The sequence below is a fragment of the Zootoca vivipara genome, chromosome 15 (assembly GCF_965207765.1).
Source record: "Zootoca vivipara chromosome 15, rZooViv2.hap1.1, whole genome shotgun sequence".
Lineage (NCBI taxonomy): Eukaryota > Metazoa > Chordata > Lepidosauria > Squamata > Lacertidae > Zootoca > Zootoca vivipara.
The window spans coordinates 6,592,295-6,605,704 of NC_142598.1; the positions used below are offsets into that span (position 1 = coordinate 6,592,295).

The 13,410-nt window shown below is 43.9% G+C and overlaps 2 protein-coding genes across 2 annotated transcripts; one reads left to right on the top strand and one right to left on the bottom strand.

Moving 5' to 3' along the window:
- The first annotated feature begins 5,741 nt into the window (after positions 1–5,741).
- Positions 5,742–6,710, top strand: LOC118097702 (olfactory receptor 1f45-like). Its single transcript, XM_035140845.3, has one exon. It carries the CDS (start codon positions 5,742–5,744, stop codon positions 6,708–6,710), a length of 969 nt encoding a protein of 322 aa, XP_034996736.2.
- A 5,538-nt stretch (positions 6,711–12,248) lies between these two features.
- LOC118097700 (olfactory receptor 1G1-like) lies at positions 12,249–13,184 on the bottom strand. The gene has a single exon (XM_035140843.2). The coding sequence runs from the start codon at positions 13,182–13,184 to the stop codon at positions 12,249–12,251; it is 936 nt and encodes a 311-aa protein (XP_034996734.2).
- Between the last annotated feature and the right edge of the window lie 226 nt (positions 13,185–13,410).

Genomic DNA, 13,410 nt, shown 5'->3' on the forward strand with positions numbered 1-13,410 from the left:
GAGTGCTGCATGCTCTAGTTATCTCCCGCTTGGACTACTGCAATGCGCTCTACGTGGGGCTACCTTTGAAGGTGACCCAGAAACTACAGCTAACCCAGAATGCGGCAGCTAGACTAGTGACTGGGAGCGGCCGCCGAGACCACATAACACCGGTCCTGAAAGACCTACATTGCATACATGATGCTACATCATGTATGCTACGACGGCGGCAAGAATTCTAATCGCCAAGAACTGGAAATCACATGTACTACCAATGATCGACGACTGGCAGATGAAGATGATGGAGTTTATGGAACTGGCTGAGATGACCGGAAGAATCCGCAACCGGGGAGAGGAAGTGACAGAAGAAGAATGGAAAGACTTTAAGCTATATTTTAAAAAATATGCAAAAGTGATATATCAAGATCAGAATTAGGTTGTAAATAAACTGTGGAACTTATGAATATGTTAAATGAAAGGAGTAAAATAAGATTATACAAGGTGATTAAATGGTTTAGAATTTGCTAAAGTATAAACGTGCTAATGAACCACAGGGGAAGGGAACCCGAGGGGGTCCCTATATACAATGTGAACATACAAAGGAACAAGTATCTTTAATTGTGTGTTTTCTTTTCTTCTTTTTTTTATCTTTTTATCTTTTTTGTATAGTGTTATTGTTACAGTTTTTTCTTTTTGTGTTTACCTATTTTTATATTTTGGAAAATTCTAATAAAAAATATTATAAAAATAATAATGAAAGACCTACATTGGCTCCCAGTACATTTCCGAGCACAATTCAAAGTGTTGGTGTTGACCTTTAAAGCCCTAAACGGCCTCGGTCCAGTATACCTGAAGGAGCGCCTCCACCCCCATCGTTCTGCCCGGACACTGAGGTCCAGTGCCAAGGGCCTTCTGGCGGTTCCCTCGCTACGAGAAGCCAAGTTACAGGGAACCAGGCAGAGGGCCTTCTCAGTAGTGGCACCCACCCTGTGGAACGCCCTCCCACCAGAGGTCAAAGAGAACAACGATTACCAGACCTTTAGAAGACATCTTAAGGCAGCCCTGTTTAGGGAAGCTTTTAATGTTTGATGGATTTCTGTATTTTAATGTTTTGTTGGAAGCCGCCCAGAGTATTATTATTATTATTATTATTATTATTATTATTATTATTTATTACTTTATTCTTTTTATATTATATAATACTTTCTTATAGCCTGTCGTACCAATTTTCCCTGTTTTTTATTGTTATTTTGCACAGAAATTTCAGCCTTACTGAAATCAAGGTACATTATGTCAACAGCATTCCGACAATCCTGCAGCACTATCAAAAAGAAGAAGAAATGAGATTCATGTACCATGATTTGTTTTTGAGAAACCTATGTCGAATCTTAGTCATCCCTGCATCTTTTTCTAAGTGCTCACAGACCAACTGTTTCATTATTTGTTCTATCTAGGACCTTTCCTGGTATCAACAGCAAGCTGACTTCCTCCCAAGGTTCCCAGTACTTCCACCTTGTCCATCAGTTCTATACCCTGTCAAGCCTTATGGATTAAGTAGAGGTTTCACATAGCTCACCACCCAATACCCTCCATGTTGGTAAAACACACCAGCCCCAAACTGAAGAAAACATTTCACAAACAAATTTATCTGATAGGCAAAAATTGGAATGTGCATGACTAGTCTTTGTCTCAGTCCCTGATCTGCAACACGGCAATAATAATAAAAAAAAACACAACTGACCTACTTATCGGTTTGTTGTAAAGATGACTGAAATAGTGCGTTTGAAGATCATGCATTGTATTATTTTCTGAAATTTCCTCTGAAAGCTCATCCTTAGATATGGCGTATGTCTGGGGTCCCCAATGTGGCTGTGGGCATCATAGTACCTTCACAACAAGGCCCCATGCCCCTACCATGATTTTTAAAAATTAATTGAGGTTTTTTTGGATGGGAGTTATTTGCTATGGGAGCCAATCAATCAATCAGGATGTTTATTCGGCTTTACGCCCATCATAAAACACAACACAACAAAATAAATCAAATAAAACAGCGGACTCGTACAAGCCACAAATAATATAACACAATTCTATGGGAGCCTTGTCTGGGTTTTTTTCGTGGGAGGATGTTTTCTGTTATTTATTTCTTGGTGTTCGTTTTGGAGGGTAATTTGCCTGTTTGGAGGGGGCTGTTCTTCTGAGACTTGCCAATTTCTCTTCTGTGAAAAGGGTATTTTTCTGGTGCCCATAAGAGTTTCTTAGATTTCCAGGTGTGCTCCAAGGCCCCCAAAGGTTGAGGACCTGTGTCATAAGTGATCTTTCACTAAAGTGGAAAAGGGAGTAAAAGTTGGGTTGGAAAATCTCCTGTTGACTGTATGGAGGGACTTGGAAATTTCATACCACAGAACCTGCAGTGCTTTGCTCTAATTTTGATTAACAACTTCCCTGTGGAGATATGCTCTCCTGCTGCTTTTGTCCTTGGCAACCAAAGCCCACACCATTGAAATCCTCTCCAGTTTGATACGTTTATATGCTCTTCTGTGCTACTGCTTCAGTTTATTTACTTCAGCGAAACCAATGTCCAGGTATGCAAGTCGTTCTTGCCCTTTCAACTTTGCAAGCATAGCTGGGGTCTTCATTGCCATTTGGCATGACCTTCAGTAAATAAGGAAGTGGATCCCCCCTATACCCGACAGTTGATTGCATATCTCCTCTGTTCTCTGACTTATTTTCTCACTGGAATTCCTGCTTTCCATTGGTTCATTAATTTCACATTGAAATGTTTTAGGCCGATTGCCGCCTCAAGTTAGTTGTGCAATCTCCAATTGCTTTCCCTCCATATAGGAAAGCAGAAAACATTTTATCATCATCGTCATTACCATCCGGGGTCTATCCCTTTGTCAAATTACCAAGATTCAACAAGGTGAGTCTGAACCTTGTAGGTAATATTCTGTTGTTTCCAGGGTGTTGATTGATGTTGCACAGTTGACCCGATACAGCAGTGTTGGTGACTGTGGTCCTCCAGATGTTTCTGGGCTGCCATCATCTCTCATGCTTGGGTATACTGTCTGGGGCTAATGGGAGATGACGTCTAACAACATCTGGAGAGCCACAGGCTCGCCATCCCTGCTATACAGCTCCAAAAGGAACAGGATAGAAGCAGGAACCTTATTTTAGAAACTGCTGCGATTTTTCATTAATGCCTTTTCAAGATGATAATAATAATAATAATAATAATAATAATAATAATAATAATAATAATAATAATTTTTGATTGATACCCTGCCCATTTGGCTAGGTTTCCCCAGCCCCTCTGGGCGGCTTAAAATACACTAATTTCTTAAAGATTAAAAGCTTCCCTAAACGGGGCTGCCTTCAGATGTCCTCTAAAAGTCTGGTAGTTGTTTTTCTTTTTGACATCTGGTGGGAGGGCGTTCCACAGGGCGGGGTGCCACTACCGAGAAGGCCCTCTGCCCTGGTATCCCTCTGAATGTAATTTTGCCGTTGTCTCTGGGACAAATTGTTGTTGTTGTTGTTTAGTCGTTTAGTCATGTCCGACTCTTCATGACCCCATGGACCAGAGCACACCAGGCACTCCTGTCTTCCACTGCCTACCGCAGTTTGGTCAAACTCATGTTCGTAGCTTCAAGAACACTGTCCAACCATCTCGTTCTCTGTTGTCCCCTTCTCCTAGTGCCCTCCATCTTTCCCAACATCAGGGTCTTTTCCAGGGAGTCTTCTCTTCTCATGAGGTGGCCAAAGTATTGGAGCCTCAGCTTCAGGATCTGTCCTTCCAATGAGCACTCAGGGCTGATTTCCTTCAGAATGGATAGGTTTGATCTTCTTGCAGTCAAATTAGATATTATTTATTCTTTTAAATATGTGTTCATTATCTGGCCATTTTTATTTTGAAAAAAGGCGGGGTGGGTGGGTGGGGGAGCAGCTGCACGGAGCCTAAACCAGAAAGTGTTTCTGATCTGGATTCAGTTCCACACTATTTCCCCAACATTAATCTCCCCGGTGCTATTTGACCCCAGCAGCATTGTTTGCAGGAAACAACAATTATTTTGGGTGAGTGCAGAGGGAAATAATGAATTCCATTTTTAAACTCAGGGAGGCTAACTGGCAGATGAGCAATGAAGTGGCAAATGCAGTTCAGTAAGTAAATGTAAAGGGATGCATATAAAAGGGGGGGCAGGAGAGAGGCCAACTTTCAGTATTTTTTAGCCACGAGTGAAATCAGGACTGTGATTGATGATTCAGCTATTTGGACACCAGACTAGAGAAATCTCTGGTATTCTAAAGAGCTGCTCCTTCCCCCTCCCCTTTAGTGAACTTTTCTTTCTTTCTTTCTTTCTTTCTTTCTTTCTTTCTTTCTTTCTTTCTTTCTTTCTTTCTTTCTTTCTTTCTTTCTTTCTTTCTTTCTTGGAGTCTCTGTAATTCTGAAGACCTACTAACTTCCCCACTTCCCCCTCCCTTTCTTCCTAACAACCAAGACTTATCTTTCCTCTGGTAGTTTAATATGAGAGAAGGCACTCCCTACATACTACTGTATTGTCTGCAGGGCCGGCTCTAGGGGTAGGCTGGGTGGCGCAGGGCGCCAGGGCGCCGCCCGGAAGCCATGCTGCGCCCTGCGCCCACCCACCAGCCACGGCAAGAAACGGGGCGGAGCGGGGGCGCCGGAGCGATCTCCGCACCACGGTGCCCGGGCGCCCGGCATGGTTAAGACGGCCCTGATTGTCTGCAAATGCTACGACATAATAAGAAGCTGAAATCCAAGCAGTCATTAAGAATTCAGTCTATAATTAACCTAGGTGGAATCTAAGAAGATAAAGGTACCCCTGACCGTTAGGTCCAGTCACAAACGACTCTAGGGTTGCGGCGCTCATCTCGCTCTATAGGCCGAGGGAGCCGACATTTGTCCACAGACAGCTTCTGGGTCATGTGGCCAGCAGGACAAAGCCGCTTCTGGTGAGCCAGAGCAGCGCACAGAAACGCCGTTTACCTTCCCGCCAGAGTGGTACCTATTTATCCACTTGCACTTTGTGCTTTTGAACTGCTAGGTTGGCAGGAAAGTGGAATCTAGACAAATATAAAAACTGCTTTGAAAATGTGTCTTTAAGCGTTTTTAAAAATACAGTACATTGAATTTTCCATAAGGCTCACCATCGCCATCTAGCGTCACATTGTATGTTGTACTTAAAACGCACTTAAAACGTTTATTTGCAGCTGTACAGCCGAGTCCCTACAGTACAATGGTCTGCATGCCTATTCAGAAGTAAGGCTCTTTGTATTTAATGGCGTTTACTCCCAGGTAAGCGGGTACAGGATTGTAGCATTGGAATTCTTGTGAGTAAGGACCACAAGGTACATAGTTAGGGAGTCAGTGCAAAACCAGCACATCTTGAATAAAGCCAGCCTATTCTTTTATACATTTATTAAATTTCTGTTCCTCCCTTCATCCAAGGATCACAGGGTAGTTTACAGTATAGAAACACAAAAACACACAACACAGTAATAAACAAAAGCAAGACCCTCCCTGTTTGAAAGGCCATAATTATTCCAAAGGGCACCAAGGTAGAGAGGAAGCCCAGTTTCTCTGCTTGGTTATATTATGATGGTCACTGTTTCTCCTTCCCTGTCCCCGCATCTGTCACCTTGGAAACTAGATTTATTTATTTTATTATTGCATACGCTGAAGTACAGAACCTGGGTGTAAACAAAAACGTGATTCCCTTTCTTTTATTCCCATTCTCAGCAGAGCCATGGAAACAGGACAAGACAACCAAACCAGCGTTGCTGGATTCATCCTCCTGGGCCTCTCCTCTGCGCCAGAATTCGGGGGGCTCCTCTTCCCCATCTTCCTCTCTATGTACCTCGTTAGCCTTCTGGGGAACCTCTTGATCATCTTCCTGATTTCCTCCAACAGCTCTCTCTTCTACGCCCCCATGTACTTCTTCCTCAGCCACCTGTCCTTGGCTGACCTAGGATTCAGCTCCAACGCTGTGCCCAAGATGCTGCACATCTTGGTTTCTCAATCAAACACCATCTCCTACAACGGCTGCCTGGCCCAGCTGTATTTCTTTGTGGTCTTTTGCACCACAGATAACTTCCTCTTGGCCTCCATGGCATACGACCGCTACGTGGCCGTCTGCCACCCGCTACACTACACGACAATCATGAGCTACAAGCGCTGCCTGCTGTTGGCTTCTGGGTCTTGGCTCCTGTCTTTTTCCCAAGGGATACTGTATGTATCTACCATCTCTAAACTTTCCTTCTGTGGCTCCCGGGAAATCCCCCATTTCTTCTGCGACATGCACCCTTTGCTCAAGCTCTCCTGCTCAGACACCTCATCAGCTGAAACACTGCTCATGATTGAAGGCACCGCAACAATGCTTGGACCTCTCACACTCATTCTCCTCTCCTACCTCTTCATTTTATCGGTGGTTTTGAAGGTTCCATCAGCTTCGGGGAAGTATAAGGCCTTCTCCACCTGCAGCACCCACCTCACCACTGTGGCCATATTCTATGGCAGCCTGATGGGCACCTACATCCGCCCCTCGTCCACCTACTCTGGCTCCAGATTGAAAGTGGCATCTATATTCTATACGGTGGTGACGCCGATGCTCAATCCTTTCATATATAGCCTGAGGAACACTGAGATGCACGAGGCAATGAGAAGGCTACTAAGGCTTTGGTTTCAGAGGACAAGAGGCATAGAGGATATGAGATGATTCAAGAGTCAGCCGTGCACCAGTTTGGAAAACCAACAAAGAGGGCCATCAATGGGAAGTTGCCAACTTTTATCTAGCTTTTCAGCCATTTGCCACATAAATAAAACCACACTCTTTGCGCCAGCTAAATTTATACTGCAGTTGCTGGACTGCTTCTGAGTACAATTCAAAGTGTAGCCTTCAGAGCCCTGTTTGGCTTAAGATAAAAGGTAAAGGGACCCCTGACCATTAGGTCCAGTCGTGACCGACTCTGGGGTTGCGCGCTCATCTCGCATTATTGGCCGAGGGAGCCGGCGTATAGCTTCCAGGTCATGTGGCCAGCATGACAAAGCCGCTTCTGGCAAACCAGAGCAGCACATGGAAACGCCGTTTACCTTCCCGCTGTAGCGGTTCCTATTTATCTACTTGCATTTTGACGTGCTTTCGAACTGCTAGGTTGGCAGGAGCTGGGACCAAGCAACGGGAGCTCACCCCGTCACAGGGATTCGAACCGCCGACCTTCTCATCAGCAAGCCCTAGGCTCAGTGGTTTAACCACAGCACCACCTGGGTCCCTTAAGCCACCTGGGTGGCTTAAGATGGAGGTGTCTAAAAGAAAGGCTGCTTGCTCCATGGGAACTTTCCTGAATACGGAGGTCATTTTCTGCGCCCTCACTTTCAGACGTTAGACATGAAATGAGCCTTTTCTGTGGTGGCCACACACTTCTCTTCAAAGAGAGACTTGCCTGTTGACAAATATTCAGGGGAGGCGCCTTAGCTTGGAGGTCTGTAAACCTAGAATGTAAACCTGAGTGCCTTTGAAATTTGTTGCAAGTCACCTTGTGGAAAATCTTTTAGAAATTAGACATGTAAATATTTAATTTTTAATTTTTTTACAATATTCTTATGATATAAAAACCTCTGGAATTTAATTATTGCAAAAAATAATGCAAGTTAATTGGATTCTAAGGGAAAGGAAGATCCTGATCATTTCTATTCAGTATGTGTTATTTTATTTCATACAATTTATTTCCCAGATTTACTAGCATTTCTACTGATGAGAAAAATGGTTCTCATGATTTTAGATTCTGTGTTATTATATGTTTACATTTTGTATGCCATGCCTTTAATTGGCTATATTAATGAATTTTTTGTCTTTGTTTACTTGTCTCTGTGGTTCCATAACAATATGAAAACTAATAAAAGTAAGTTTGGAAAATGTATGATTATATAATGACCTCATCCTGATTTACTTGCACAAGGCTTCCACACAGGTTAGACCACATCTGGTCTTTATTGAGAAATTTTAATTTGGGTTGGACTTGGTTTGTCTTCTCACTGTTATAGGACAGTGAGCAGACCTGGTTTCCTTCCTTGGTGTTTATGTATCTTCTCTCTGGTTCTTAATTACCTCATTCCACACTTTTCAATGCATTTTCCTATCACTTTAATGACCACAATAAGTAGTCCCCCCCCCCTAAAGTGGATTTGTTGCACAAGGGTGATAGAGCAATCCACTTTAATTGCACAAACTTACATTTTCCAGAATATGTTTGAATGCCTCGAGCAATAAAACCCACAGTCTGGAGGCATTCAAGACGAGATCGCTCCCCATAAATAGCAGAGAATTTCTGGAGATTTCATAGATACTTGTCTCTTAATTTGGAAGCTAACAGGTAGAATGCCATATCATACCCAAGGAATACAGAAAGATAAATCACAAACTAAACAATTCATTAATATAGGCAACTAAAGGCAGGGCATACAAAATGTAAACATATAATAACACAGAATCTAAAATCATGAGAAACATTTTTTCTCATCAGTAGAAATGCTAGTAAATCTGGGAAATAAATTGTATGAAATAAAATAACACATACTGAATAGAAATGATCAGGATCTTCCTTTCCCTTAGAATCCAATTAACTTGCATTATTTTTTGTAATAATTAAATTCCAGAGGTTTTTATATCATAAGAAGATTGTAAAAAAATAATAAATAACAGTTTCTACTGTTGTGTTATAGAGATCCTGCTAGAATTCATGTCAAAAGTTTATTTTGACAAACTTATGGATGGAAGCTTGGGGAGGTTTCAAGTGAATGAGCATCAGAGTAGACCAGAAGGACAATCAGCAGATTCCCCAGAAGGATCAACAGGTACATGGTGAGGAAGAGCAAGGCAAAGAGATGCTGATGCTCTGGCTGGGCAGAGACATCCAGGAGAATGAACTGCAATGGGCCTGTGTGGTTCTCTTCTCCCATGGCTCAGCTGTGAAAAGTAAGGGAAGAAAGACAGGCATGTAGAACTTGTGAGAAGTGAGGTTACAGGGAATCTGGCAGAGGGCCTTCTGGGTAGTGGCGCCCACGGTGTGGAACTCCTGTCAGATGTCAAAAAGATAAATAATTATACAACCTTCCATAGACATCAGAAGGCAGCCTTGTATCGGGAAGCGTTTAATGTGTGATGTTCTGATATTCAAAACTTGCTACACACACTCCAGGTGGCAAGACGTTCACACTAGGGCTGGCCCACCCATGAAGCAAGGTGATGTGATTGCCTCAGGCAGCAGGATCCATGGGGCAGCAGATCTGGTCTCCAATGAATGAACTGGCCACTGCTGCTCCTTCCTGATCTAGATCTTCACTCATTCCTTCTTCCCCGGAGGGGGACACCATTTTGTGGTTCACTTCACGTGCCCAAAGGTCTTGCACTGGCCATGGCTCACGCATTACAAATATTTTAATTGTGCAACTCTGAGAGGATTGGAAACTTTTCTGTGGAGTCACTGCATGCATCCATTTAAAATGGTTGTATACCTTTACCCTTTTGCCCAACAAAGAATCTGCACACGAGGAAATAGAGGAAGATTGGTTTATTACACATAAATGAAAACAGTGCCCAGCAATGCAAGGAGGGAGCTGAAGAACAAAATAGGAAAAGATAAGGGAACATCTAGTTACTTTAAATGAATTCAAATCTCCAGGGAATGATGAGCTGCACCAAGGGTCCTAGAAGGAGCTCGAGGATGTAATCTCAGAACCTCTCTCTATAATCTTTGAGAATTCTTGGAGAGCAAGTGAGGTCCCTGCGGTGTGGAGGCGAGCAATTTTTGTCCCCATCTTCAAAGGGAGATGGGAGGAAGACCAGTCAGCTTGACATTGATACCAGAAAAGGTCCTAGAACAAATAATTACTTGATCGGTGTGAGCATTTAGAAAAGGATGCTGTGATTACTAAGACCCAGCATGGCTTTCTCAAAAACAAGTCATGCCAGACAAATCTCATTATTATTTTTTATAGCGTTGCAAGTGGATCAGAGGAATGCTGTGGAGAATCTTGATGTTAAGTCGCGACCTCAAGACGCCCACACATTTCAACGTTGAAGAGAAAGTTTATTTACAGTAATAAAATACAACCAAGCCACAGGTCTCCAGCCCACTGCTCTCACTGACTTATGACTAGTCTGATGACTTATCTGAGTGCTTGGCGTTGTTCCGCCTCCCTTTATCCCACTGTGGGAACTACGCCTTCTTTCGTCTATTAAGTGACGTCAGCCTCCCCCTCTCTTGTAACCCACACCTCCGCCTCTGCTTCACACCGGGTGGATTATTAACAGCTTTGGGAGAGCTGTTTCCTGCTATCTCTCTGAACTGGGCACTCTGCTCCTCTTCTGCATTCCCCAATTCTGGGCCACCGTCCAAATCAGTCAGCTGTGCGTGTTCACTTGTTGACACTATGCTGACACTTGATTTCAGTTAGGCTTTTTGACAAAGTCCTCCATGAGAGGAGATATGATAGTAGTCATCTTCAAATACCTAAAGGGCTATCACATGGAAGATGGAGGAAGATTGTACTCCAGAGGGTACAATCTGAACCAATGGCTTCAAGTTACAAGAGATTCCAGCTAAACATATGGAAAAACTTTCTGAAGAGAGTGGAACGAGCTTCCTCGAACCTGGGTGACCTCTCCTTCTTTGGAGGTTCTTAAGCAGAGGTTAGATAGCCATCTGCCATGAATGCTTTAGTTGAGATTCCTGCATTGCAAGGGGTTGAACTAGATGACCCTTAGGGTCCCTTCCAACTCTACATTTCAGGAATTTTATGATTCTATGATTCTAAATGGGTGTTGTCTTGGGCAGCAAGATTACACATATACAAAGCTGTCTTTCCTATTGGGCTTACTGGCGCATTGTGCCAGGGCACTGGCCTCTCAGGGGCACCCCAGCGAGTGGGGGAGCTGCTCGGCTCCCCTTTCCCTGCATGCCCACCAGCTGTGCTCCATCAACCATATGGCTGGCTGGCATGCAGCTTGCCTCCCAAGCCTCTGCGGGAGGAGAGCTATCCCTGCAGAGACTTGGGAAAAGGTCAACCACTCTGGCAAACGGGGAGGGGGGGCGCCGGAGGGATCTTTGCACCATGGTTCTGGATATGCTTCAGATGGCCCTGCACATATATGGGCAGCAATGCAATCATTAAGTCAGTGTTTTTCAAACTTGGGTCTCCAGCTGTTGTTGAACAAGAATTCCCATCACCACTGATGGGATCCTGCTAGCTAGGGATGATGGGAGTTGTAGTTCAACAATAGCTGAAAAAAACCCAAGTTTGAGAAACACTGCATTAAGCACATATACAGTATACAACTTATATCTAAAGAGTAAAATAAGTCCCCAGTGAACCAAAAAAACCCTAAAGCGTGGGTGTAACAATATGCCACAGACACATGCTAAAAAAGAGAGAGAACAAGGGAGATGGTTAGTTTGAATCCAACTATACCCTATAGAGAGGGGGGAGGCTTCCTGTGTGAGTGAATAATGCAAAGACCATTTGGTTGCCTATAAAGGTAAAGGTAAAGGGGCCGATAAACATCAGGTCCAGTCGTATCCGACTCTGGGGTTGCGGCACTCATCTCGCTCTATAGGCCGAGGGAGCTGGCGTTTGTCCGCAGACAGCTTCCGGGTCATGTGGCCAGCATGACAAAGCTGCTTCTGGCGAACCAGAGCAGCACACGGAAACACCATTTACCTTCCCGCCGCAGCGGTCCCTATTTATCTACATGCACTTTGATGTGCTTTCGAACTGCTAGGTGGGCAGGAGCTGGGACCTAGCAATGTGAGCTCACCCCGTTGCATGGATTTGTATATACTATTCCTAAATCATAAATCTACTCTTGCAAAATTTAATTATCTATTTGAAGTCTGGTTATTACTTACAGGGGAGTGATAGTTAATATAAGGCAAATATATGATTATGATGCTGATCTTTACTGCATGTATTAGGGTTAAGATATTTGCTTATGGTAGTTATGCTCTGGTCCATGAAGAGTCGGACACGACTAAATGACTAAACAACAACAACAACAACAAAAGTTCAGCTAATCCTAGCACATGCATGCCCCAAATACCTGAAAGACAGATTGCAGTCCATTTCCCCATTACAGATACCCAACATTTTGGCCAAAGTTTAAAACAGACCCGAAAGCGTACACACCATCTGTGTGCTCTGCTGCCCAAGTGATGTTGGCTCCCACTCCTGCTACTATAAGATGTGACAGCTAAAGACACTAATGAAAATGGTGCCTAATGACCCTCTTCATGGCCGCTTTCATTTCACTATTCCTGAGACTGTAAATGAAGGGATTCAGCATAGGGGTCACCATGGTATACATGACAGCAGCCAAAGTGTCCTTGCGATCCGAGTTGTTGGAACGTGGCTTGAAATAAACCCAGCTCACAGTGCCATAGAACAAGACCACCACAGCAATGTGGGACCCGCAGGTGGAGAAAGCCTTTTTCTTTCCAGAGTTTGATGGAATCTTCAGGATGGTGTAGAAAATGCACATATAGGAGATGATGATCAGCACAAATGGCCCTAGGATCTCCATCACCCCTTCAGTCAGAAGCAGCATTTCAATGACACTGCTGTCTGAGCAAGAGATATCCAACACTGGGTAAAGATCACAGAAGAAATGTGGGATCTCCCTAGAGTCACAGAAAGAAATGTGGGACATCAAAATGGTATAAAGCAGAGAGTGGACAATAGGGACAACCCAGGACACTGATGCGAGGAGGAGGCAACGCTGACGGCTCATCAGGGCAGAATAATGCAAGGGGAAGCAGATGGCCACGAAACGGTCGTAGGCCATGGAAGCCAACAGGAAGCTGTCTGAGTTGCCAAAAGACATATAAAAGTACATCTGCACCAGGCAGGCACGATAGGAGATGGTCTTTTTTTGAGACAACAAGTTTTCTAGCACTTTGGGGACTGTGGTGGAGATGAAGCCCAAGTCAGCTAAGGCAAGGTTGCTGAGGAAGAAATACATAGGAGCGTGGAGGAGCTGTAAATCAGAACGGATCAAGAAGATGATTGTTGTGTTCCCCAGAATGGCCAGCAGGTACATGGAGAGGAATAGCAGGAAGAGGAGCCCTTGAAACTCTGGCTGGGTTGGGAAGCCATGGAGGAATAATTCAGAGAAGTCTGTTGCATTCCCAGGACTCATTAGGCGAAAGCTGCTGTAGGGGCAAGAAGAAGAAATGTTTAGGCTAGTAAATTCCCCACCCTCTGCTTGCTAGCTGCCCAAACTGAGCTATGCAGAAATCCCTCTTTCCTCCCCTCATATTGTATTCTGGTTTTGAGATACTGACAGACACAGACATAGCAAGGGACTTTAAGACTCTGGATTAGAAGCTGAAGAGCCTTAGGGTACAGGTGGGTTTTTTCATCAC

Bases quoted from the DNA above. Each gene is read 5' to 3' on its own strand.
- LOC118097702 (XM_035140845.3), top strand. From the start codon at position 5,742: ATGGAAACAGGACAAGACAACCAAACCAGCGTTGCTGGATTCATCCTC.
- LOC118097700 (XM_035140843.2), bottom strand. From the start codon at position 13,184: ATGAGTCCTGGGAATGCAACAGACTTCTCTGAATTATTCCTCCATGGC.